This window comes from Oryzias latipes, chromosome 6 (assembly GCF_053564925.1).
Source record: "Oryzias latipes strain Hd-rR chromosome 6, Olatipes_Hd-rR_3.1".
Classification (NCBI taxonomy): Eukaryota; Metazoa; Chordata; class Actinopteri; order Beloniformes; family Adrianichthyidae; genus Oryzias; species Oryzias latipes.
This window is the reverse complement of record NC_136242.1, coordinates 14,741,047-14,760,388: the sequence shown is the minus strand read 5'-3', so window position 1 is coordinate 14,760,388 and position 19,342 is coordinate 14,741,047. Positions and strand designations below refer to the sequence as shown.

Sequence of the window (19,342 nt, the reverse complement as noted above, 5' to 3'; positions counted from 1 at the left end):
ATAGCACAAGTGTTTCAAGGTTGTCTGCCTCTTGCCAGACTGGAGCAACAGCCCAGTTTTCTTCATCGGGTCAAGAAAGTAGAAGAACAGATACGTTTCTAAAAAAAAAAATCCTTTCAGGGGAAAGTAATCTGTATGTTTAAAGTGTTACATTGCAGTCAGTAATGCAGCAGTAGTGCTGTAGTGCATATGTGCAATATATTTTGATCATATATGTTCAGAACCCCAAAGATCAACTTTTTTTTGCCAAATTAGCTTTAAAAAGTGTTTTTTTTTCATAATTTTTGCTGAAGGTTTTGTTTTGATTAGGTCTAATGAGGTTTTAAAACACATTAGTATGTTTGGAGGTGATGTTTGCCGAATGCTTGAGAAGCTTGAATGTGTTTTTTTTTAACACAATACTGCATATTTTAAGCCTTAGTCACAACTTTCCTTACAGATGGAAACGAGTAGTTTGTGGACAAAAAAGGGCAAACTTGTACGGGGCACACAGGTGACCCAAACGAAGTAACAAGGTCGAATACAACTCTGTGAGCCCGTGGAGAGAAAATGTTCATGCATGTTTTTCTGCTCCGGGCCACAGCGGACACTTAAACAACACGTATGGGTCAAGTAGGTAGGACACAGATTGTGTTATACAGATTTTTGTAACCATCTCGAACCGTGCACACTGCGCAAGGAGCCTGTTCAATTGTCTGCTCCGTGCATGCAGCCTGACTGTTAGAAATTAGACATGCAGTTTGTGTGGGCGTCCTGCAGGCTTTTCCAAATCATGCACACATCCCGTACGTATTTGTATGCTGTCCATAAGGAGCCAGTACGCTTACCTTATTAATGACCGGAGCGCTGGGTAAAGTGCACCATTCGACATCGTCACCCGTGTGCCTTAAGCATGTGCAACTCGCATTAGCCTTACAAATACTTAACTATACACTTACCACATGCAAAACAATGGCACGTTCTGTTCCCCCCTAACCCCTAACTACTAAAACATGATATAGTGTGGGACTATGTGGAGCCCTGGATTTTAAAAGCTATTGGGACACCATGCTCACTACTTTCTTTTTTTTTCCAGTCGGCGAATATGACGTCATTGATTTCTCGAAGTAAAAATCTCATTGGTATGAATGAGCATTTTGCGATGACTATTTATGAATCCACTGTGTTCTGAAGTTGAAAACCTTGATATTTTACCAAAAGAAATACATTTAAATGCGTTTTCTTTGCAAAAAATGTTCAAATGGAATGCATTGTGGTCTGATTCGCCAATCTAGAGAAGTCTTTTTTTGCAAAGACTTCTGGGAAATTTCTAGGGCACTCGATTTGAGAACTACAAAATGGTGAACGCGCTATATAGTGCACTATGTAGTGAGTAGGGAAGGAATTTAAACACAACCCTGCTGTCCCCTCAAGATGCAGTCGCTCAGGTCCAGGACCCTCTGTGGGTCAGGACAACACAAAAACCTGCAGAACCCAAACCCACCAGTATGGGTGCATGTGACTAAAACACAGTGAGTTAAAGATAGGCACACTAAATCACTGATGATGAACATGTGTTAAAATTTCACAAGCAACCCGTTTCAACCCAGCCGGTAAAGGAACAGATATGTCGACCGAAAGGGTTTTTTTCATTTATGTTTCGGTAATTTCAAAATCTAAAGTTTAAAAATTGATGACCAGATTTGGAGAAAACTTTGAACTATTTTAAATGGTTTGATAACAATTATTTTGAATATTTTGCCAATTTGAGATCAACTTAAGTTAAAAGAAAAACATCACAACATTAAGGTGCACTTTTTGGTACATCTCAAAAATATTAATAAAAAAAAACCATATTCAAAAATCATTATTAATAATCTTAAAAAGCCTAGACCTGTGATGCCACTTAATCCTCTCTGTAAATCAGATGTTTTGAGAGATTTATGAGTCACTGGTTTCCTGCTTTGTACTCATGTTTTGACCTGTTTTAGGTGCTTGAATGTTTCCACATTTTTGATATTATTATGTCTCTGAGTTTGCTTACAGTTTCTACTGCATTTAGACGTTTAAGGTTAGACTTGAAATGATTTTTAAATTGTTTTTCCAAGGACACAGCAAAAGCAATGTTAAAAAACCATACCAACATTCCAGCGTATCTTTTCAGACGGAAATCCACTGGTGTTCTTTAACTCATTGGCTGCTAAATAAACTTTTCCACTGTGGAAACCTAAAATTATTGTCACTTATTCTTCAAGCTTCTCATAACTCTCTTTGTTTGAGTAATCCCTGTTTTTGTGCTTCCGTCGTAGTTTGTTTTTACCAAACGTTTAAGGATTTGAAAGTATGGATGGTGATGAATGTTCTTAACCTAAATGAAAAGAAAATAAATCAATTCTTTTTGGAAAGGCAGAGCTATTACATTTGGCTGTCCAGAGTTATCAGCTCACTGGGTTCTCTGCGTCCTCCTCCCAGCAGTCATTAAGCTGTAATTATCCATAACTCTTTTGACTGGGAGCAGCAGATCAACTTTGTGGTCTTTTTTTTGTCCTCTGTTTTAGTCTCAATCGGTCGTCTCTCCTATTTTTTACTGCTGCTCAATCAGAACTGCTGCTGCAATGACCACATTTGAGTTTGCTGCTCTTCGTTAGCCCCCTGTTCATTTGAGAATACAGTATAGGATTTTTGGTATCTTAAAGCTCGTAATGAATTCATTCCGTCATAATTATCAGAACTGCAGCGATATGCTCCAGGACGACATTTAAGGTCTCACCCTCATTTGTTCCTGAAGGTACTAATCTTAAATCTAGGGAGACTCATTATTCATTTATGGAAGCTTAAACCCATTATTGGCTCAGACCTTTACCTACAGTTTGATATCTTAGTTTCATGTCTTTTTTTTTTTCATTACAATGTTGGTTGGAAAACCACGTCGTTTCTACCACATGATTTATGTTTCTTTCTTTATTCTTTTAAGTATATTATGTAATTTGCATTGCTTTAACTGCCCATTTTAATTTGGATAGGGCAATTTAAAGTTTATGGAAATTTGTTCCACAAAAAATAGATAAATAAAGAACATTGAAATTTTGACACAGGGTCAGGTTTGAAAGCTGTTTATTTATTTATTTCATTTCTATTAATTATTTTTTGGCTGCTGTTAATTCTTGCCTCCAATAATAAACAAATCAAAACAAAAAACTCAAATCAACTATGAAAGACCAGAAGAAAATGTCTTTTGGGTATTTAGGGATTAAAATGGTCTGCCTCAGTCTGAGATTCTGCCTTTATTTGGTCTTCCTCAGTTTCTTTCTCTTCATCCTCATAGGCACAAATAGGCTTCCTTATTATGTAGGTCCCCCAGATGGATTCTGATCAAAGGGCTGACTGTATTAATGGGGTTTATTGTTGTCTTTCTCACTTTATACTCCTTATTTTGGATTTTTAGTCAAAATTCTCAATCTTTCTTTCAACAAATATTTCGTTTGCTTTGGTCTCACAGCTGTTTGCTTGTAAGCTAGAAGACAACTTTTGTTGCCTGAGCCACTGGGGCTTACATAGAAAGTGTTCAGTCAAATTCTGATCAATGCCATTCACTCAGTTTGTCTTTATATATTTGTCAGTCTTCCTCTGATCTGTTTTTTGACATTTTTCTTTATTTTTTGAATATAAGAAATAACCTGCAATCTCAAAAATGTTTTCTGAATTTTCTCAAAAGAAAGTTTTTGTACTCCTCTAAATTGTCTGGAAAGTCTTCATGTTCCCTTTTATTTGTACTCATTTGTCAATATAATAGTGAATTGTAATGAAATACATTTGCCTGCAGCCTTCATTTATTATTATTTTTTTTAAATTTTTTTTTAGGAGGGTACCATCCCGTGAAGATTGGGGATTTATTTAACGGACGGTACCATGTGATCAGAAAGCTGGGGTGGGGCCATTTCTCCACCGTATGGCTATGCTGGGATATTCAGTGAGTGTCACAAACACATCAACACAAACACACTAAAGTACACAGAAAGGCTTTGAGATTCCTACTTCTGATGTGTACATTTTTGTGTCACACCCCAGCAAAACAATGAAACTTTAAACAGCCCAGAGCCTTTTGACAGGACCTGCCACGTCACCACGGGGACTGAAACCACAGGTGTTGACACGGCAACACCTGTTGGCTTGATAATTGATAGTACCATCATTCCAGGAGTTTCTCCTTTCACAGACTTGTGCACGAACACACTCTGCGTTGTCACTGGTGTTTCTTACGCTGACGGTGGTCATCGTCTCAGGTTTGGTCACGATTGTTCAGAAGTCAAGACCTTAGACTAATCACATGAACATGGAACTGCCATCCTCTGTTCTGTAGTTACTTAACCTGCATTATTTACAGGTTATGCTTGATTAAAAAACGCTCCTTTTTGTTTTATTTTGCGTTTTTTCTACTGGATGTGCCCAGGTTATGGCAGAAACACTGTGGTTATTGGTACCGTTTTTAGAACAGCTTCTACTACTCAGTAGTTAATAGCATCTTATTTTCTTTTACTCATTTTATTTCATTTTCTATCTGCCTTTCATGTATTTTACCATGCGATGTAGTTTTATGATGTTATTTTTATTGATTTATTTTTCTTCTTAGTTTGTAGCAGTTTGGTTCCGGGATGGCATTGTAAAATGCTGTCGTCATTCTTTTTTTTTTATGTAACAGTTTTGTTTTGTCCCGCCATTGCAAAGACGCCAGCGTTGAACCGAACCGTTTCTTTTTCGAGCCCAATTTACAAGATTTGCACCGCTTTGACATTACACCTTTTGTGATTGTGGGTGGCGATCATGCGCTAGTAAACAGTAGAAAAAAAGACGCGCCAAATAATTAATGTATACGTAGCCTGAGTCGTATACAGTATATGTATGCTTGTTCCATTGCAATGACTTTAAAATGCAAACTGTTACTACTGCTGTTCAGTAATGTGTAACATAGAAATGCATAGTAAGTATCCTTTCCTCATGAAAGGATAGAAGGTTTTTGGCAGATAATTTCTAACGTGTTTTGACATTTAGGTGAACAAGTTGAATGAAAATGAGAAATTAAGTTTTTTTTTTACCTTATGGAGTAGAAACGAAGTCATGGAAGTGCAGCCTGCACCTTGTAAAAGAAAAACACGGCGATGACCAAAATGAGGATGGTCCGTCTTAAAGATTCTTTACATTTGCTGTTTTTTTTTTTTTTTTTTCTGTGATGTTTTTGTTTTTCTTCACAGCCCCCTGGCACCCTACACCTCAGTAACTAGAATATTCACACGGATAAATTCTGAACCTCTTCATTGTGTCGCATTGCAGGGTGAAGAACTTTGTGGCGATGAAGGTGGTGAAGAGCGCCCAGCACTACACAGAGACGGCACTCGATGAGATTAAACTGCTGCGATGTGTGAGAATCAAATCCATTGATTCCATCCCCCCAAACATCACCTTTCCTTTACAGCCTCTCTTTCCGTAGACTTTTCTATGGTGACCTCTTCACCATCTTGTCCTGCAGGTGAGAGAAAGCGACCCCGGAGACCCCAACAAGGACATGGTGGTTCAGCTGATAGACGACTTCAAGATCTCTGGAGTCAACGGCATACGTATCCTAATTAAAAGGATGCCTTTGTGGGAGCCAGCATCAAAGAGATTGGAGTTGGAGTCCTTGACTCATCCTCACAGATGTGTGCATGGTTTTTGAGGTGTTGGGTCATCACCTGCTGAAATGGATTATTAAATCTAACTACCAAGGTCTGCCTCTGCAGTGTGTCAAAAGCATAATCAGACAGGTGAGGATGTTCACACAAAACACACCGACTTTTTCATTAGAGTGTCATAGATTCAGCTAGAGCTTGTCATATTACTCAGACCTTTATCACAAAGATGATGTATAAGATCACATTTACCCATAGGTACACACCGGGCATGTTCAGCCCGTTGTGTTTACACTTGACAAGCAGGGAGGGGCTTCTTCTTTTTGCTTCTGTTAACTAGCACATGTCCACCAGCTACAGTTGGAAGAGGCTTGGTAGGAAAAAGACATATTAAGTTTAAATATGCGTCTTTTGCTGCCATCTTTAATTTAAGTTTAAGTTTTGCCAATTAAGCGGAACTTCAGGTATTTTCTGCACATTAGTGTGTTGGGCAAAGGTAATCACTGTTGAAGATATGTTCTTATGCTTTGCTGTAAACAATAAAGTTGTTTACAGACCCAGTAGGGCAGTGTTTTTCAACCTTTTTTGAGCCACGGCACAGTTTAACCTTGAAAAAAAAATCCCGCGGCAAACTGGCATCGAAAAATAAAAAAAAGGAGAAACTCATAGTCTGTATTGATCTACAGCCCCTCTGCAATCTCACATGCATGTTTGTGATAATTGTGGCAGAGAAACCTGGAAGCTGCAGCTGTTTTTTCTAAAAGATGTAATAAAAGTTAAGTTAAAAGATTTAAAAACTGTTTGATGTGTGTTCGTTGTGGTTTCAAGATGTTTAAGAGGAAAGACTCATTGTGCGCTGAGACGCTGTCACTTTAGCCAAATGTATCATGGGAGATGTAGTGGCAGACAGACTAGCGTCTCTGAGCTTCATTGTTTTGTTCACTTGTTCCACGGTTTGACACCGGATTCTGTGGAAAGCTACACCGCTAAAGATGAGCTTTAGCTGGTATTTTTGTTGAAACTGAGCGACTTTATGAGCAGAATCAGAACAAGGAAGTGAAGACTTTAACCACTTCTGATTGGTCAGACTGATGACATGTGATTAAGCCTTCAAGAATGATTGGTGGAGACAGTTAAAGGGGCGGAACTTTTCCGAAAACAGCTGTAGCTACGGCTAAATCGCGGTACCGTCATTCTTATCAAAGTTTCTTTAATAGAATCAAATAAACACAAAGAAAAAGGTATTTTATGATCTTTTATATTCCTAACTACTCAGTGTTTTATGAGGGGCCTGTTTGGATGAACAAAGAGCTTATTTCCTGGAGATGGAAAATGTTTTTAGATCAGTTAATGAGGGCAATTTCCCATGGCACACTGGTTGAAAAACACTGCACTAGAGAAAGTGAAAGCAGGAAACAGATCATTTCACTTCACTATTTTTTGCTATTTTGAAGATATTATATGGAATGTTCAAGTGTCCTGAAATTTGTCCTGAATTCATCCTGAAATTTGTTCTCCCATTTTTTTTCTGGTGTGATATAAAAAAAGTTATAAAGGATGGTTGTTTTCTGGTTGACCAAAAATAAATTAACTGGACAATCCTCAAAGTAAAATAAAAATACAGTTTTAAATAGGACAGTTGGTTATGTAATTGCCAATAAACCTTTCCTATAAATTAATTTAAGAAAAAAACATCATATATACAAAAAAAAGTTTTGATATAAGTTTGATGAAATCTACATAAAGACAATAAAGATTGCAATTCTTAAAACGTTTTTTTGTTTGTTTTGTTAGTAACGTCCTAAACTGTCATGTCCATAATTGGATATAAACTTTTTATTTATTTATTTATTGTTTTATTCATTATGATTATGGAGTTTGTTTGCCTAAATCAAAATACCCGTGTTGTTTTCCAGGACATAGTATCTGCTGAGCAGCAGTAGTTTATTAGAATTTCCCCTATGAATTGTGGGCGAAACGTAAGGCGTGGAGTAAATCCGTCCTCACTTCCCATCATCCATCTGTTTACACTCTCTTCCCAATCTAACATTAGCGGCGCAACAGAAATGGTGAACAACAGCAATAGATCGTCTGCGAAAAAGGAAGACGTACATGAATCTATATGTCTACAGGTGGATGCATCAGAATGGAGCGGAGCAGGGAGCTTGTGGCTTGCTCATTGTAGCACCTACGTCTCTGCTACAGGCTTTTTCCGATAGCATTTTTTCATCTGCTTTTAATTCACAACAATTTGAATAAAGAAAGGAATCGTAATTTTCTTTACATATTTCCTTAACCCTCTTTTTTCATCGGAGTGGGTCTTTAAACAACTGACAGTGAAGCAGCAGCTGCTTGCCATCTTTTTTTGCAGCGAAGTGGTGTAAACAGAAAGTTGAATAAGCCTCAGGGACCGGAGTTAAAGGGATGTTTACCACCTGATTAACATGTGAACTAGTGGAGCAGCATCAGAAAGACACATACAGGCTATTTCAGGATTTAAAAAAAAAAGAAGTTGTTGTTTTTGTCTTCAGTAACAAAAAAGCCTCAGGGGTTGAAGAAAAAAAAGTAAAAATAACCACAATACCAACAGTTCCTTCTTTTAAAAAAAATAATTTTACATGTGTTTTGGGTTAAGGAAGGAGATCAAAGGGAAAAGATGGAAATTCTGAATACTAAGAACGAAACACCTGAACAGAAAAAGTCTAATCATGTTCCACTTTGTCTGTGTGCCCTCAGGTCCTGCAGGGTCTGGACTACCTCCATTCAAAGTGTAAAATCATCCACACAGACATCAAGCCAGAAAACATCCTGATGTGTGTAGATGACGCCTTTGTCAGGCGCATGGCCATGGAAGCAACCGAATGGCAGAAAGCTGGAGCTCCTCCACCGTCTGGATCCGCAGGTGATGCTTTCACATCATTCCTGCTTTTATCCACGGACAGAAACGGAGGAACTTTAACATTTTTTCAGCTGCATTTTTCTTTTTCTTTGAAAAAAAAAAAAAAAACAACAACTTTGTTTAGTAATTACTAAATACAGTTGTAGAAAAAAGAAGGACTGATCTCACAAGACTTAGCCTCCATTGACATACTAGTTTCCTAATATTAAAGATAATTATGACTGGATTATACTGACATTTGCAGTGTATCTAATAGGTAAGTAAGTCATCTTGTTGATTTTTTATTTTAAAATTCCAGCACACAAATGGAGCGTTGTAATAAGCTCCTGTCCCTGCTGACTAATCACGTTTGATGTTAAAGCCTGTGTTCCAGACAGTTACATTATCCAACGGCTCCTTTTGATCTTCCTCAGCTGCTCTTCTTTTGGATTTTTTTCTGAGATTTTTCCCTCTTTTGCTTTATTGCACCCCCCCCCCCCCCCCCCCCCAAGAATTAAAAAAAAAAGACAGAAAGAAATAAAAAAAAAGAAAGCTATCTTTTCGAACTCAACATGAACCCTCAACTTTTGTTAAATCTCAGCATGAGCTGTCGGTTGCTTGCATCAGCCAGTCGAGTCTTCCCGGGCTTTTAGTCTAACAACTTATTCGCTTTTGCATTTTTTTTTAACATGGAAAAATGAGCTGAAAAGCTCCGACTGTCAAAACAAAAAAGGGCTTGATGACGGGAAAAGTCGGAAAACACAGAACAACCTTGCAGCTCTTTGACGTTAACCATCAGACGTGAAGATGTGCCTTCAGAATAAAATGCTATTTTGTTGCTTTTTCATGTAGCGTGATGCATTTTATTTGAAATTGGCTAAAACACAGCAGAGTTGCTTTATTGTGCTTAACTCTTAACTCTAAAATGCCCCCCCCCCCCCCCCCCCAAAAAAAACAAAAAAACTTTCTTTAACAGGGATCGTGCAATGTTTTGGGCACAGTCACAAGGAATTTTCTTGAAGTTTTTGCCATTTTCTTCCATCACATCTGTGTGCAGCAGATTTTTCTGCAAATGTAGAAAACTCTGAAAGCTGATAACGCCTCTGATTGTTCCTGTTGCTCTTTTCTCTCAGTTAGCACAGCTCCCCAGCTCAAACCGGTGAGTACAACAGATGTGAGTATGAGCTAAGAACAACACACACACACACACACACGCATAACACACACAACATAACAAAATCAAAGCAAGAAGCATACATGCTCTAAAGTCCGAAACTTTCCAGATTCCTTGTATTATTTGCGAGATAATCAAGTGTAAAATAAATGTGTACAAACAAACAAGTAAACAACGTTAATGTCAAATCTATTTAAATTTTTACTGTTGTTTTTCCACATCAAAAGAATCCAAAGAGAACATAATTAGAACATTCTACCTCACTGTTTGGTCACATGACTTTGCTAAATTCAAAGTGTTTCCATTCGTTGGAGTGGAATAACGGCTTCCCAATATCAATAAAATCAATTCATGTCGTTTAGAAAGGATTGTAGACTGCTTTAGGTCGATTTGATCAACTTGCCTCAGACAGATGGATCTGGTTAGGTCGTAGGAATAGAAATTGAATCATTGATTATATGTCACTTATCTCTGCAACACAAAAGTAAAAAAGGTTGCTGTGGTGTCACAAGGGAAGAGTTTGGATGCTCTCTTTGTGCCTCTACCATGACAAACACACTGATTAGTGCTACGGATCCTAACTTTGGAGGCACCAAACACAGCTAAACTGCCCGGCGACCATTCTGAATATTCATTCATATGCCGTATGACCTATGCTGAGTTTTGCACGTCCTTGCTAGCCCAAGTTGCTAACCCTGTAGTTGTAGAAAAAGTTATACTTTTAGCCTAGTCTGTTTAGTTTGTAGTTTAGCCATTACCTATTGAACTCTTTGACTTATTTTCTTTATGATGTTCTTATACAATTACTGAAATGAAGCCCATTGAGACGACTATTGCTGTAATATTGGGCTATAAAAATAAAATTGAATTGAATGGAATAGCTATTTTTACTCTAATATAAAAAATATGCCCTTTTGTCAGGCCCAAGATTTTTGAATTAGATTATTTTATTCATGAAAGTACCACACAACCACACCAACACATCTTTGAAAACTACTCAACAATTAACACAAATTACAACGCAATGCATGCTGGAAAAGGAGCAGACAGAAGAAATAGAATTATTTTAAATACAAAACTCTTCAGATGAGCTCCAGCTCACAACACATCACATTCCTTTTGAATGACTCTAAAATGATCATCAAATCTTTGATGTGCGAGTACATTTCAGGGTTTGGCAAATACACAAACATTTAGTTTGAAACCGAGCTGCTGCGTAAAAGTTGTTTAGTTTAGTTTTTTATGGCCACACATCTCATCTGTCTAAAAAAGAAGTGTTTCTTGAGGTTTCTGCTGTATTCAGATGATTTACTGCTGATGCAAAAATTCATCAAGATGATCGTTAGTCCTTACCTTCAGATTTGAATCTTTTTTTTCCCCTCTTTCTCTCCTGTGTTTTTTTTTTATCTCCAAGATGGGAAAGATCTCCAAGAACAAGAAAAAGAAGCTGAAAAAGAAACAGAAGCGGCAGGCCGAGCTGCTGGAGCGGCGGATGTTGGAGATCGAGGCTCTGGAGAGAGAAGCCGAGAAAAAAGAAGAAAGAGCCAAAGAGGGGGAGGACAGTGGCCAAGCTGAGCAGGACCCGTCTTCCCCGCTGCAACCCCAGCAGGCCCCTCTGCCAGCAGTCCCCGCTCTGGTCCCCGGAGAGAGCGACGAGGATGACGAAGAGGAGGAGGACGCAGAAGATGAAGAAGACGAGGGGGGAGAAAGGGAGAGGCCCGTCAGGTTGACGAATCACACCTGTAAGTAAAGCTAAAGCTGAATTCCTCTGAAACGATGTCTTAGAAAACAACAGCTTTGGCTAAAAATGACATCATCCTGATGAAAAGACCACTTTTACGGTTTTTTGGGGGTGGCAGTTTAACTCTTGTGTGCACGTGTGTGTCATGTGTGTGCCTGCTTGAGCAGCCTGTCTGTGATGAAACCCGTCTGAATTGAAACCAACCCCTCCTCCCACTCCTGTCCTTGGGTATTCAGGAGGCTGTGATGATTCATAAAAATTTTAAAAAAAAAGTATGTCTACCTCCTCCACCAGTATTTCATGGTCCCTTTTTGCCTCCTGCTACCAAACCTCCTTTTCTCCCGTTATCCTCCACTGCCTACGATTCCTTTGGTTGCGCTCGGTGTTTATCCTGCTCCCACCCACTTCCTGCTTTAACTGAGTTTCCTCTTCCCTCATGCTCCTCTGTCATCATCAGGTGCAGCATCTCCACAGCTGCAGAGCGAGGAGCTTCGTTTACCTGTGGATAACCTGGAGGAAGAGGAGGAGGAAGAGGAATCGACTCCTGTGGCTGAAAAATATGCTCCTATACCCCCTATACTAGAGAAATGCTCAGTAGAAGGAGAAGTTGAGCAAGAGGAGAAGGAAGAAGAGCAGGAGGAGGGGATAAAAGGGACAGGTGATGAGAAGGGGAAAGGGGTGGAGGAGGATGAGGAGGAGGACAAAAAAACTGATGTGGTAGAGAATGACGTAGAGGAAGGGGCAGAAAATGACTGCAGAACAAATGAGGAGAAGGTGGTGCAAGAAGAGGACTTGAATGAGAATAAGGATGACGGAGAGGAGGAGGAGGAGGAGGAGGAGGAAGACGATGACGATACGACTGCTGATCTCCTGACGGACAGCACCTCCCCAGTGAAACCCCAAAACAATAAAACAAATGCAGCCAAAACCAATGGGCATGTTTTGGTGAGCTCCCAGGATCTGAGACACAACGCCCTCGCGCCACCTCCCCCCTCACCCAATCCAGAGTCTCTCCTCTGCCCTCTGGTGGAGTCGGAGCTCAGCTACACAGACAGGGAGCTCTCCCTCAGCTCCGGGCACGAGTTGTATAATGGAGAAGTGGGGGATCAGGGGCTCACCAATGGTTCCATTGAGCAGCACGAAGGCACCATGCCCCGCTTCCCTGAGCTGCCGCTGGACCCCGTGCCGGATAGTCCCATTTCAGTGGGAACTGCAGACATCGGAGCGGGACCGTCTCCCAGTAGCCCCACGGCAGACCGTAGTCGCACTGTGTCGTCCTCGAGCACGGGGGACACACCCAAAGGTAAGACATGACCCTGCAGCGTTTATAGCATTGGTCACCAGCGCACGGTCGCCCACGAGGACCACTCCAAGCGCCACAAGGCATGCTCTAAGAATATCACTGATGGCAATGGAATTCAATCAAATTTGAAAAAGTTTAATCCGAGTTTGGAACAAATTAGGAGTGCAACGGATCACTAGCCACAGTTCCATTATTCCCCCCACCCCTCCCGCTGCTCGTACGCATCATTAATGAACTTCAAATTCACCGTCTTTGCTTTTAACCTGCGTCAAAGTTGCTGCTTGATGCTTGTCCAACAGTGTGTCAACCTGAAGCTCCCGCCGCGTGTGGGAGGAGCTTTAGTCAAAAGCCTTTCTCGACGTCAACACGGAGGACGGGAAAGACGAGAGATCCGCTGCTCCGGCTGTAACCAGGTGGAGCTTTATAACAGCAGGGGGCACTGTACAGTAAATTCTGATATCCCCTGTATCTCTTATTTTTTTAAATACAATTTTTTCTGACTTTTTTCACAAGGCCTAAAAAAACAATCCCAGAAAGTTCAGCGAAGCTTCGTTTAGAGCTGCACTGATAAAGAACAAGAAAGCCAGTCAGGCCTCCCACCTACATGGTAAACAAGCAGACAAATCTAGTGATTAAACTAAAAATGTCGCAAGCAATGTTTCATCTTCATTTATTAAGTGTTCGAAAAACTCAAAAACCTGTTTTGACTGGAGGGTTTAGGATTTCCTGGTGTCCCTCCTAAATTTCAAATTTTTGAGCAGCTAAACAGAAATAAATTATTGTTTCATGTTTATGCATGTTTTTCTTATTGCTACTGTAAATCAATGATTTGATTTGTGGAAAATAATTACTATTGATATGTGAGCAATCAATTCCTACTGGTAAAATAACTACTGATACTATTATTATCATTACTATTACTGTACTGGTCTGTGGTTTTGTTTTTTGGGAAATGTGCAGTAAGCAGGTCCTGTGTAGCCCTTAGTACTTCTCAGACCCCATAAAACAGCCTTCATCCTCCCTGGTTTATAGCGTTTATTCACTGACACTCAAGAAACACAAGTGTATGTCTTCAAAAATGCACTAATTGATATTTATACATTTCATATGTCCATGTAAAAATTCCCATACACAAAGTAAATAACAAAATTATCCTTCTCAATAGTGAAAATGTAATTGTTGTGGATTACAAAAGCTGGGTTCAATTGTTGAATTAATTTTAGGCTAGTCTTTCCCTAAAAAAAAAGACCTTTAAAGTTTTTCTCTGCTTCTACTTTCACTTAGTTTTTAACAGAAATATTTAAAACTTTCTGATAAAAATTTCCAAAAGTTTCTTTTCTTTTAATTTTATTACCAAATAAAATTAAAGTTTGATCATGTTTTGAAATATAATAGCATGGATTTAGTATTTTGGGGAAATAATCCCAGATTCATCAGACTGTAGTATATAGGGTAACACATCCCATCTCCCCACAGTTTCTGAATGAACAAAAAATGATATTTTGTTTTATGACTATAAAGCTTGTGAGCAAACTTTTTTTCGGACACCTTCAGCCTGAAAATGTTTTCCTCTGTCAGTACTGCATGCTGCAGGGATTTTAGGATGGCGGTCATGTTTTCTAGTTACTGTCATCCGAGTTTCCTTCATGCAGGTTTGGTGGTTTGATCTCCTTTTAGTTTCTGTTGGTTCACATTTTGCAGTTTGGTCATTTCTGTATTAAGTTATTTAAAGTAACTTTGGGCTTTACCATAGCTCATAATTAACCTCCCTCCAAGGAACACACTGCAGTTTCATACACTGACCAAAAATATAAACGCAACACTTTTGTTATTGCTCCCATTTTTTATGGTATGAACTCAAAGATGTGAAACATTTTCCACATACACAAAATAACCAGTTCTCTGAAATATTGTTCCCCAATCCTTCTAAATCTGTGATAGTGAGCACTTCTCCTTTGACAAGACAATCCATCCCACCTCACAGGTGTGCCATATCAAGATGCTGATTAGACAGCATGATTATTGCACAGGTGTGCCTTATACTGGCCACAAGAAAAGGCCACTCTGAAATCTTCAGTTTTGTTTTATTGAGGGGGTCAGGGGACTCAGACAACCAGTCAGTATCTGGTGTGACCACCATTTGCCTCATGAAGTGCGACACATCTCCTTCGCATAGAGTTGATCAGGTTGTCTATTGTGGCCTGTAGAATGTTGGTCCGCTCTTTTTCTATGGCTGTGCGAAGTTGCTGGATATTGGCAGGAACTGGAACACGCCGTCGTATATGCCGATCCAGAGCATCCCAGACATGCTCAATGGGTGACATGTCCGGTGAGTATGCTGGCCATGCAAGAACTGGGATGTTTTCAGCTTCCAAGAATTGTGTACAGATCCTTGCAACATGGGGCCGTGCATTATCATGCTGCAACACGAGGTGATGTTGTTGGATGTACGGCACAACAATGGGCCCCAGGATCTCGTCATGGTATCACGCTGTCTGCCATCTGCCCTGAACAGTGTAAACCGGGATTCATCCTTGAAGAGAACACCTCTCCAACGTGCCAGACGCCATCGCATGTGAGACTTTGCCCACTCAAGTCGGTTACGACGACAAACTGAAGTGAGGTCGAGACCTCGATGAGGACGACGAGCATGCAGATGAGCTTCCCTGAGACGGTTTCTGACAGTTTGTGCAGAAATTCTGTGGTTATGCAAACCGATTGTTTCAGCAGCTGTCCGAGTGGCTGGTCTCAGACGATCTTGGAGGTGGACATGCTGGATGTGGAGGTCTTGGGCTGGTGTGGTTACACGTGGTCTGCGGTTGTGAGGCCGGTTGGATGTGCTGCCAAATTCTCGGAAACGCCTTTGGAGACGGCTTATGGTGGAGAAATGGACATTCAATTCCCTAGCAACAGCTCTGGTGGACATTCCTGCTATCAGCATGCCAATTGCACGCTCCCTCAAAACTTGCGACATCTGTGGCATTCTGCTGTGTGAAACAACTGAAGATTTCAGAGTGGCCTTTTCTTGTGGCCAGTATAAGGCACACCTGTGCAATAATCATGCTGTCTAATCAGCATCTTGATATGGCACACCTGTGAGGTGGGATGGATTGTCTTGTCAAAGGAGAAGTGCTCACTATCACAGATTTAGACAGATTTGTGAACAATATTTCAGAGAACAGGTTATTTTGTGTATGTGGAAAATGTTTCACATCTTTGAGTTCATACCATAAAAAATGGGAGCAATAACAAAAGTGTTGCGTTTATATTTTTGGTCAGTGTATTTTCATTTGATGTCTGTTTTTTATGTTTGCGCCGTGTTTCAGAGATTTTTTTTTTTTATGAGGCTACAGCTTCAAAATTAGAAATCTCGTCCTCAATGTCACAGAAAAACATCTACTGTAAAGTGAAAAAGTCCAGTGACAGAAAACCGTTTGAAACTACATTAATTTGATTCCTTTTGACCAATAGTCTCCTTTTTTTGAATGTAGATAGATAATGGTTCCTGTTATCTTTGCTTTCATCGCATCCTGTGGAATCCCAGCAGAAGAAAATAGAACAAATAATAAATGCTGAATTATAGCTTTTGCAAAACATATGCTTTAAACTGGAAGAGTTATCTTTCAGTGCTGCTATGATGTACAAAAATATTTACCATCCATGTTAACTTAAAGATGAATAATGGCTTAGATTAGTATGTTAGGTTAATATTGTTTTTCTTATTTTGTTCAGTAAGTTTCCCTGTGGATTTTACAGGCTATTTTTAAGTGATCTTTTAAATCTGTAATCCAGGATTATATATTTGTAAAAAAATAAAGTGCCATATGATGTAACATGTCAGTTTTTTTAATCTAGATCTTTCTTTTCAATCTCAACCAACACATGATTGTTTTTACATTGAATATTTTTTCATAATACTTTATTTGTATGCTGATAAGAATCACAATTTTGACTAATTTTCTCCCCAGATTGTTATTTCTGATTCAGCGTCGGTTCCGTCGGTTTAGTTTCATAATCCTAACAGCTTTTGAAGTAGATTCTGGTTTAGGAATTTCAATAAAATCTCTTGAGAGTTCATTTTGTGTCTGTGCTGTGTGTAGAAACCCTTTAATACTGTGTAAACCGTTTCCTTCTGTCCCCCTTCAGTCAGGGCCAGAGCTGCAGACCTCCTGATTAACCCTCTAGACCCCCAAAACGCCGACTCCATCAGAGTCAAAATCGCTGACCTTGGAAATGCCTGCTGGGTGGTAAGACGCAATGTGAAATAATCTGACTGAGTTTGATTCAAACCAGGATTGTTTTAGTGTTATTTAATATACATCTGCTGTTTTTGATAGAGCTGCGGTAACAAGACAATTTCCGCTCTGTGGGATGAATAAAGTTCTATTCTATTCTATTTTATCCTACTCTATCCTAAATCCTTTGCACGGGAGTTCAGAGTTTCTTCAGACTTTTTATGCATAACAGTATAAAAAACAGCTTACAGTCTGCAAACATTTCTAATAAGAAAAAAAAATCCAACACAACCACTACAATTTAGTGGGGGAAAAAAACTAATATTTTTAGGTTGATTTGCTTTGCAGATTTGAGTAAATTTGACTGATGGAAAGAAGGATTTTGCTCAGAGTTAGGTATTTTTTCTCAGTTTCATAGTTGTTTTCTTCACGATCCCTCTAAATGAATTCTAAATAAAGGTGTCCTCTGTATTCACAAATGCTAGAAGCAAATTCATTAAATGTTATAAACAAATTTCCAAGATGTTAAAACTCCCAAACTCAGATCAGCAACGACAACAATCCTGGTCTCAAGTCAGTCACCAGGACAACACGATTTGATCATTATTTCTACCCTAAACTAAAGTCATTTTTCCTCTTGTTTCCTCTCATCAAAAGCATAAACACTTTACTGAGGATATCCAGACGAGGCAGTACCGGTCCATCGAGGTCCTGATTGGAGCGGGCTACAGCACTCCGGCTGACATCTGGAGTACTGCCTGTATGGTGAGGAAGGTTTATTAAGTAAACCGTCCACTGAAAGGAATCGCTGTTTTACTGTTTGCTTGTCTGTTTAGGCCTTTGAGCTGGCCACGGGAGATTACCTGTTTGAGCCTCATTCTGGAGAGGATTACTCCCGTGACGAAGGTGAGGATTTAAATCTTCATGTCCTACATCCTATGGATCCAGATTCATACTGTGATTCCCATGTTTGTGTATGAAAGCAAAGAAGCAGACACATCTGTGCTTTAAATACAGTGGTGGACAAAATTGTTGGTACCCCTCAGTTAAAGACAGAAAGTCCCCAATGCTCACTGAAATGACTTGAAACATTCAAAAGTAACAATAAGTTAAAATGTATTGAAAACTAAATAATCAAAATCAGCCATTACTTTTGAGTTTTTGACTAACAAAATTATTTAAAAAAAAAAAAACTAATGAAATAGGGCTGGACAAAAATGATGGTACCTCCATGAAAGACTGAGAACTAATTGTCCAGGGGGTCATGATGAACTCAGTTATGTCCTTTAATTGACATCACGGCTGTTTTCAAACCCATAATCAGTCAGTCTACCTATTTAAAGGGAGACAAATAGTCACGTTGCTGTTTGGTGAAAAGGTGTGAACCACACTGAACATGGACAACAGAAAGCATGTGGGCTTTCACGTCATTTCAGCATTGTGGACTTTCTGTCTTTAACTGAGGGGTACCAACAAATTTGTCCACCACTGGATGGGAGTTGGATTTTCTCCATTGTTTACATACTCAACCTCTTCTTTGTTTTTTAAACTCTAAGTAAAATAAAAATTACGTTTCCCAATAAAGAATAATTTTTTCATTTAAAGTAAGTCCCGCTCCGATCATCTTTTGATCTATTGTAAAGTTGTCTTCTAATTATGAATATGCTGTTTTTAGCCAAACTTTAAACGGCGCAAAGCAACTCTACCCGCACTTCCCATCATCTATCTAGTTATGTGCACTTCCTCTAGCTTACAGCCCCTCACACGGCCAACCTAACAACACTGGTGAGCAATATTGGAGCCACCCAGATTCCAGCTCAGACGAGGAAAACAAAGACGTACGTGGATCTAGTCTTCCACAAGAAGCGGAGCAGGGAGCTTGTGGCCCACCCAGTGTGTTTTCTATCTCCCAAATATGCTCAGAATTGGTTTTGTCTGCTCCTGATTTCCCAAAATTGAAATAAAGAAATATTAAGAGATACAAATTGAAGCTTTATAAATGTGCTCCATCATGGGAAAAATTCCACAAGAGCATATTCAAAAACTCAATTGATATCAAAGTGGATCTTGAATCTTTTAAATGTCCCCTTTTTGTCATTTGTGATCAAACTTTTGCCCAATTTAATTCGGGTTTGAATTTTATTTTCTAGAAATATTTTCAACCGTGACACCTTTGATTTTTCTAAATGTATTGAACATTGGAGAAAAACTGAAGCACCAAAAGAGGAACATGTTGTAAATGTAATTTAAAAAAACCCTGATAAGTTATCTTAGTCGACCCCCACCCCTTTCCCAACGCCGTTCTATCTGCTGCTGTTGATCCTGACCTTCAATCTGCAGCTGTGCCTCCACTCATCTCCTCACTCAAA

At 39.3% G+C, this 19,342-nt stretch overlaps 1 protein-coding gene across 11 annotated transcripts in view; it reads left to right on the top strand.

Annotated features, from left to right (window-relative positions):
• srpk2 (SRSF protein kinase 2) overlaps window positions 1–19,342 on the top strand; it is a 74,237-nt gene that overhangs the window by 49,641 nt on the left and 5,254 nt on the right. For 8 of the 11 annotated variants that reach the window (XM_078949292.1, XM_020703853.3, XM_078949291.1 and 5 more), the window contains 11 exons: window positions 3,841–3,949; window positions 5,308–5,395; window positions 5,504–5,591; window positions 5,671–5,777; window positions 8,379–8,544; window positions 9,654–9,694; window positions 11,109–11,436; window positions 11,893–12,738; window positions 16,885–16,985; window positions 17,631–17,738; window positions 17,810–17,879. In XM_078949292.1, the coding sequence (XP_078805418.1) occupies window positions 3,841–3,949; window positions 5,308–5,395; window positions 5,504–5,591; window positions 5,671–5,777; window positions 8,379–8,544; window positions 9,654–9,694; window positions 11,109–11,436; window positions 11,893–12,738; window positions 16,885–16,985; window positions 17,631–17,738; window positions 17,810–17,879 (2,052 nt within the window). The remainder of the gene's footprint in view (window positions 1–3,840; window positions 3,950–5,307; window positions 5,396–5,503; window positions 5,592–5,670; window positions 5,778–8,378; window positions 8,545–9,653; window positions 9,695–11,108; window positions 11,437–11,892; window positions 12,739–16,884; window positions 16,986–17,630; window positions 17,739–17,809; window positions 17,880–19,342) is intronic. The other 3 variants (XM_020703856.3, XM_020703851.3, XM_020703855.3) reach the window with 1 other exon arrangement.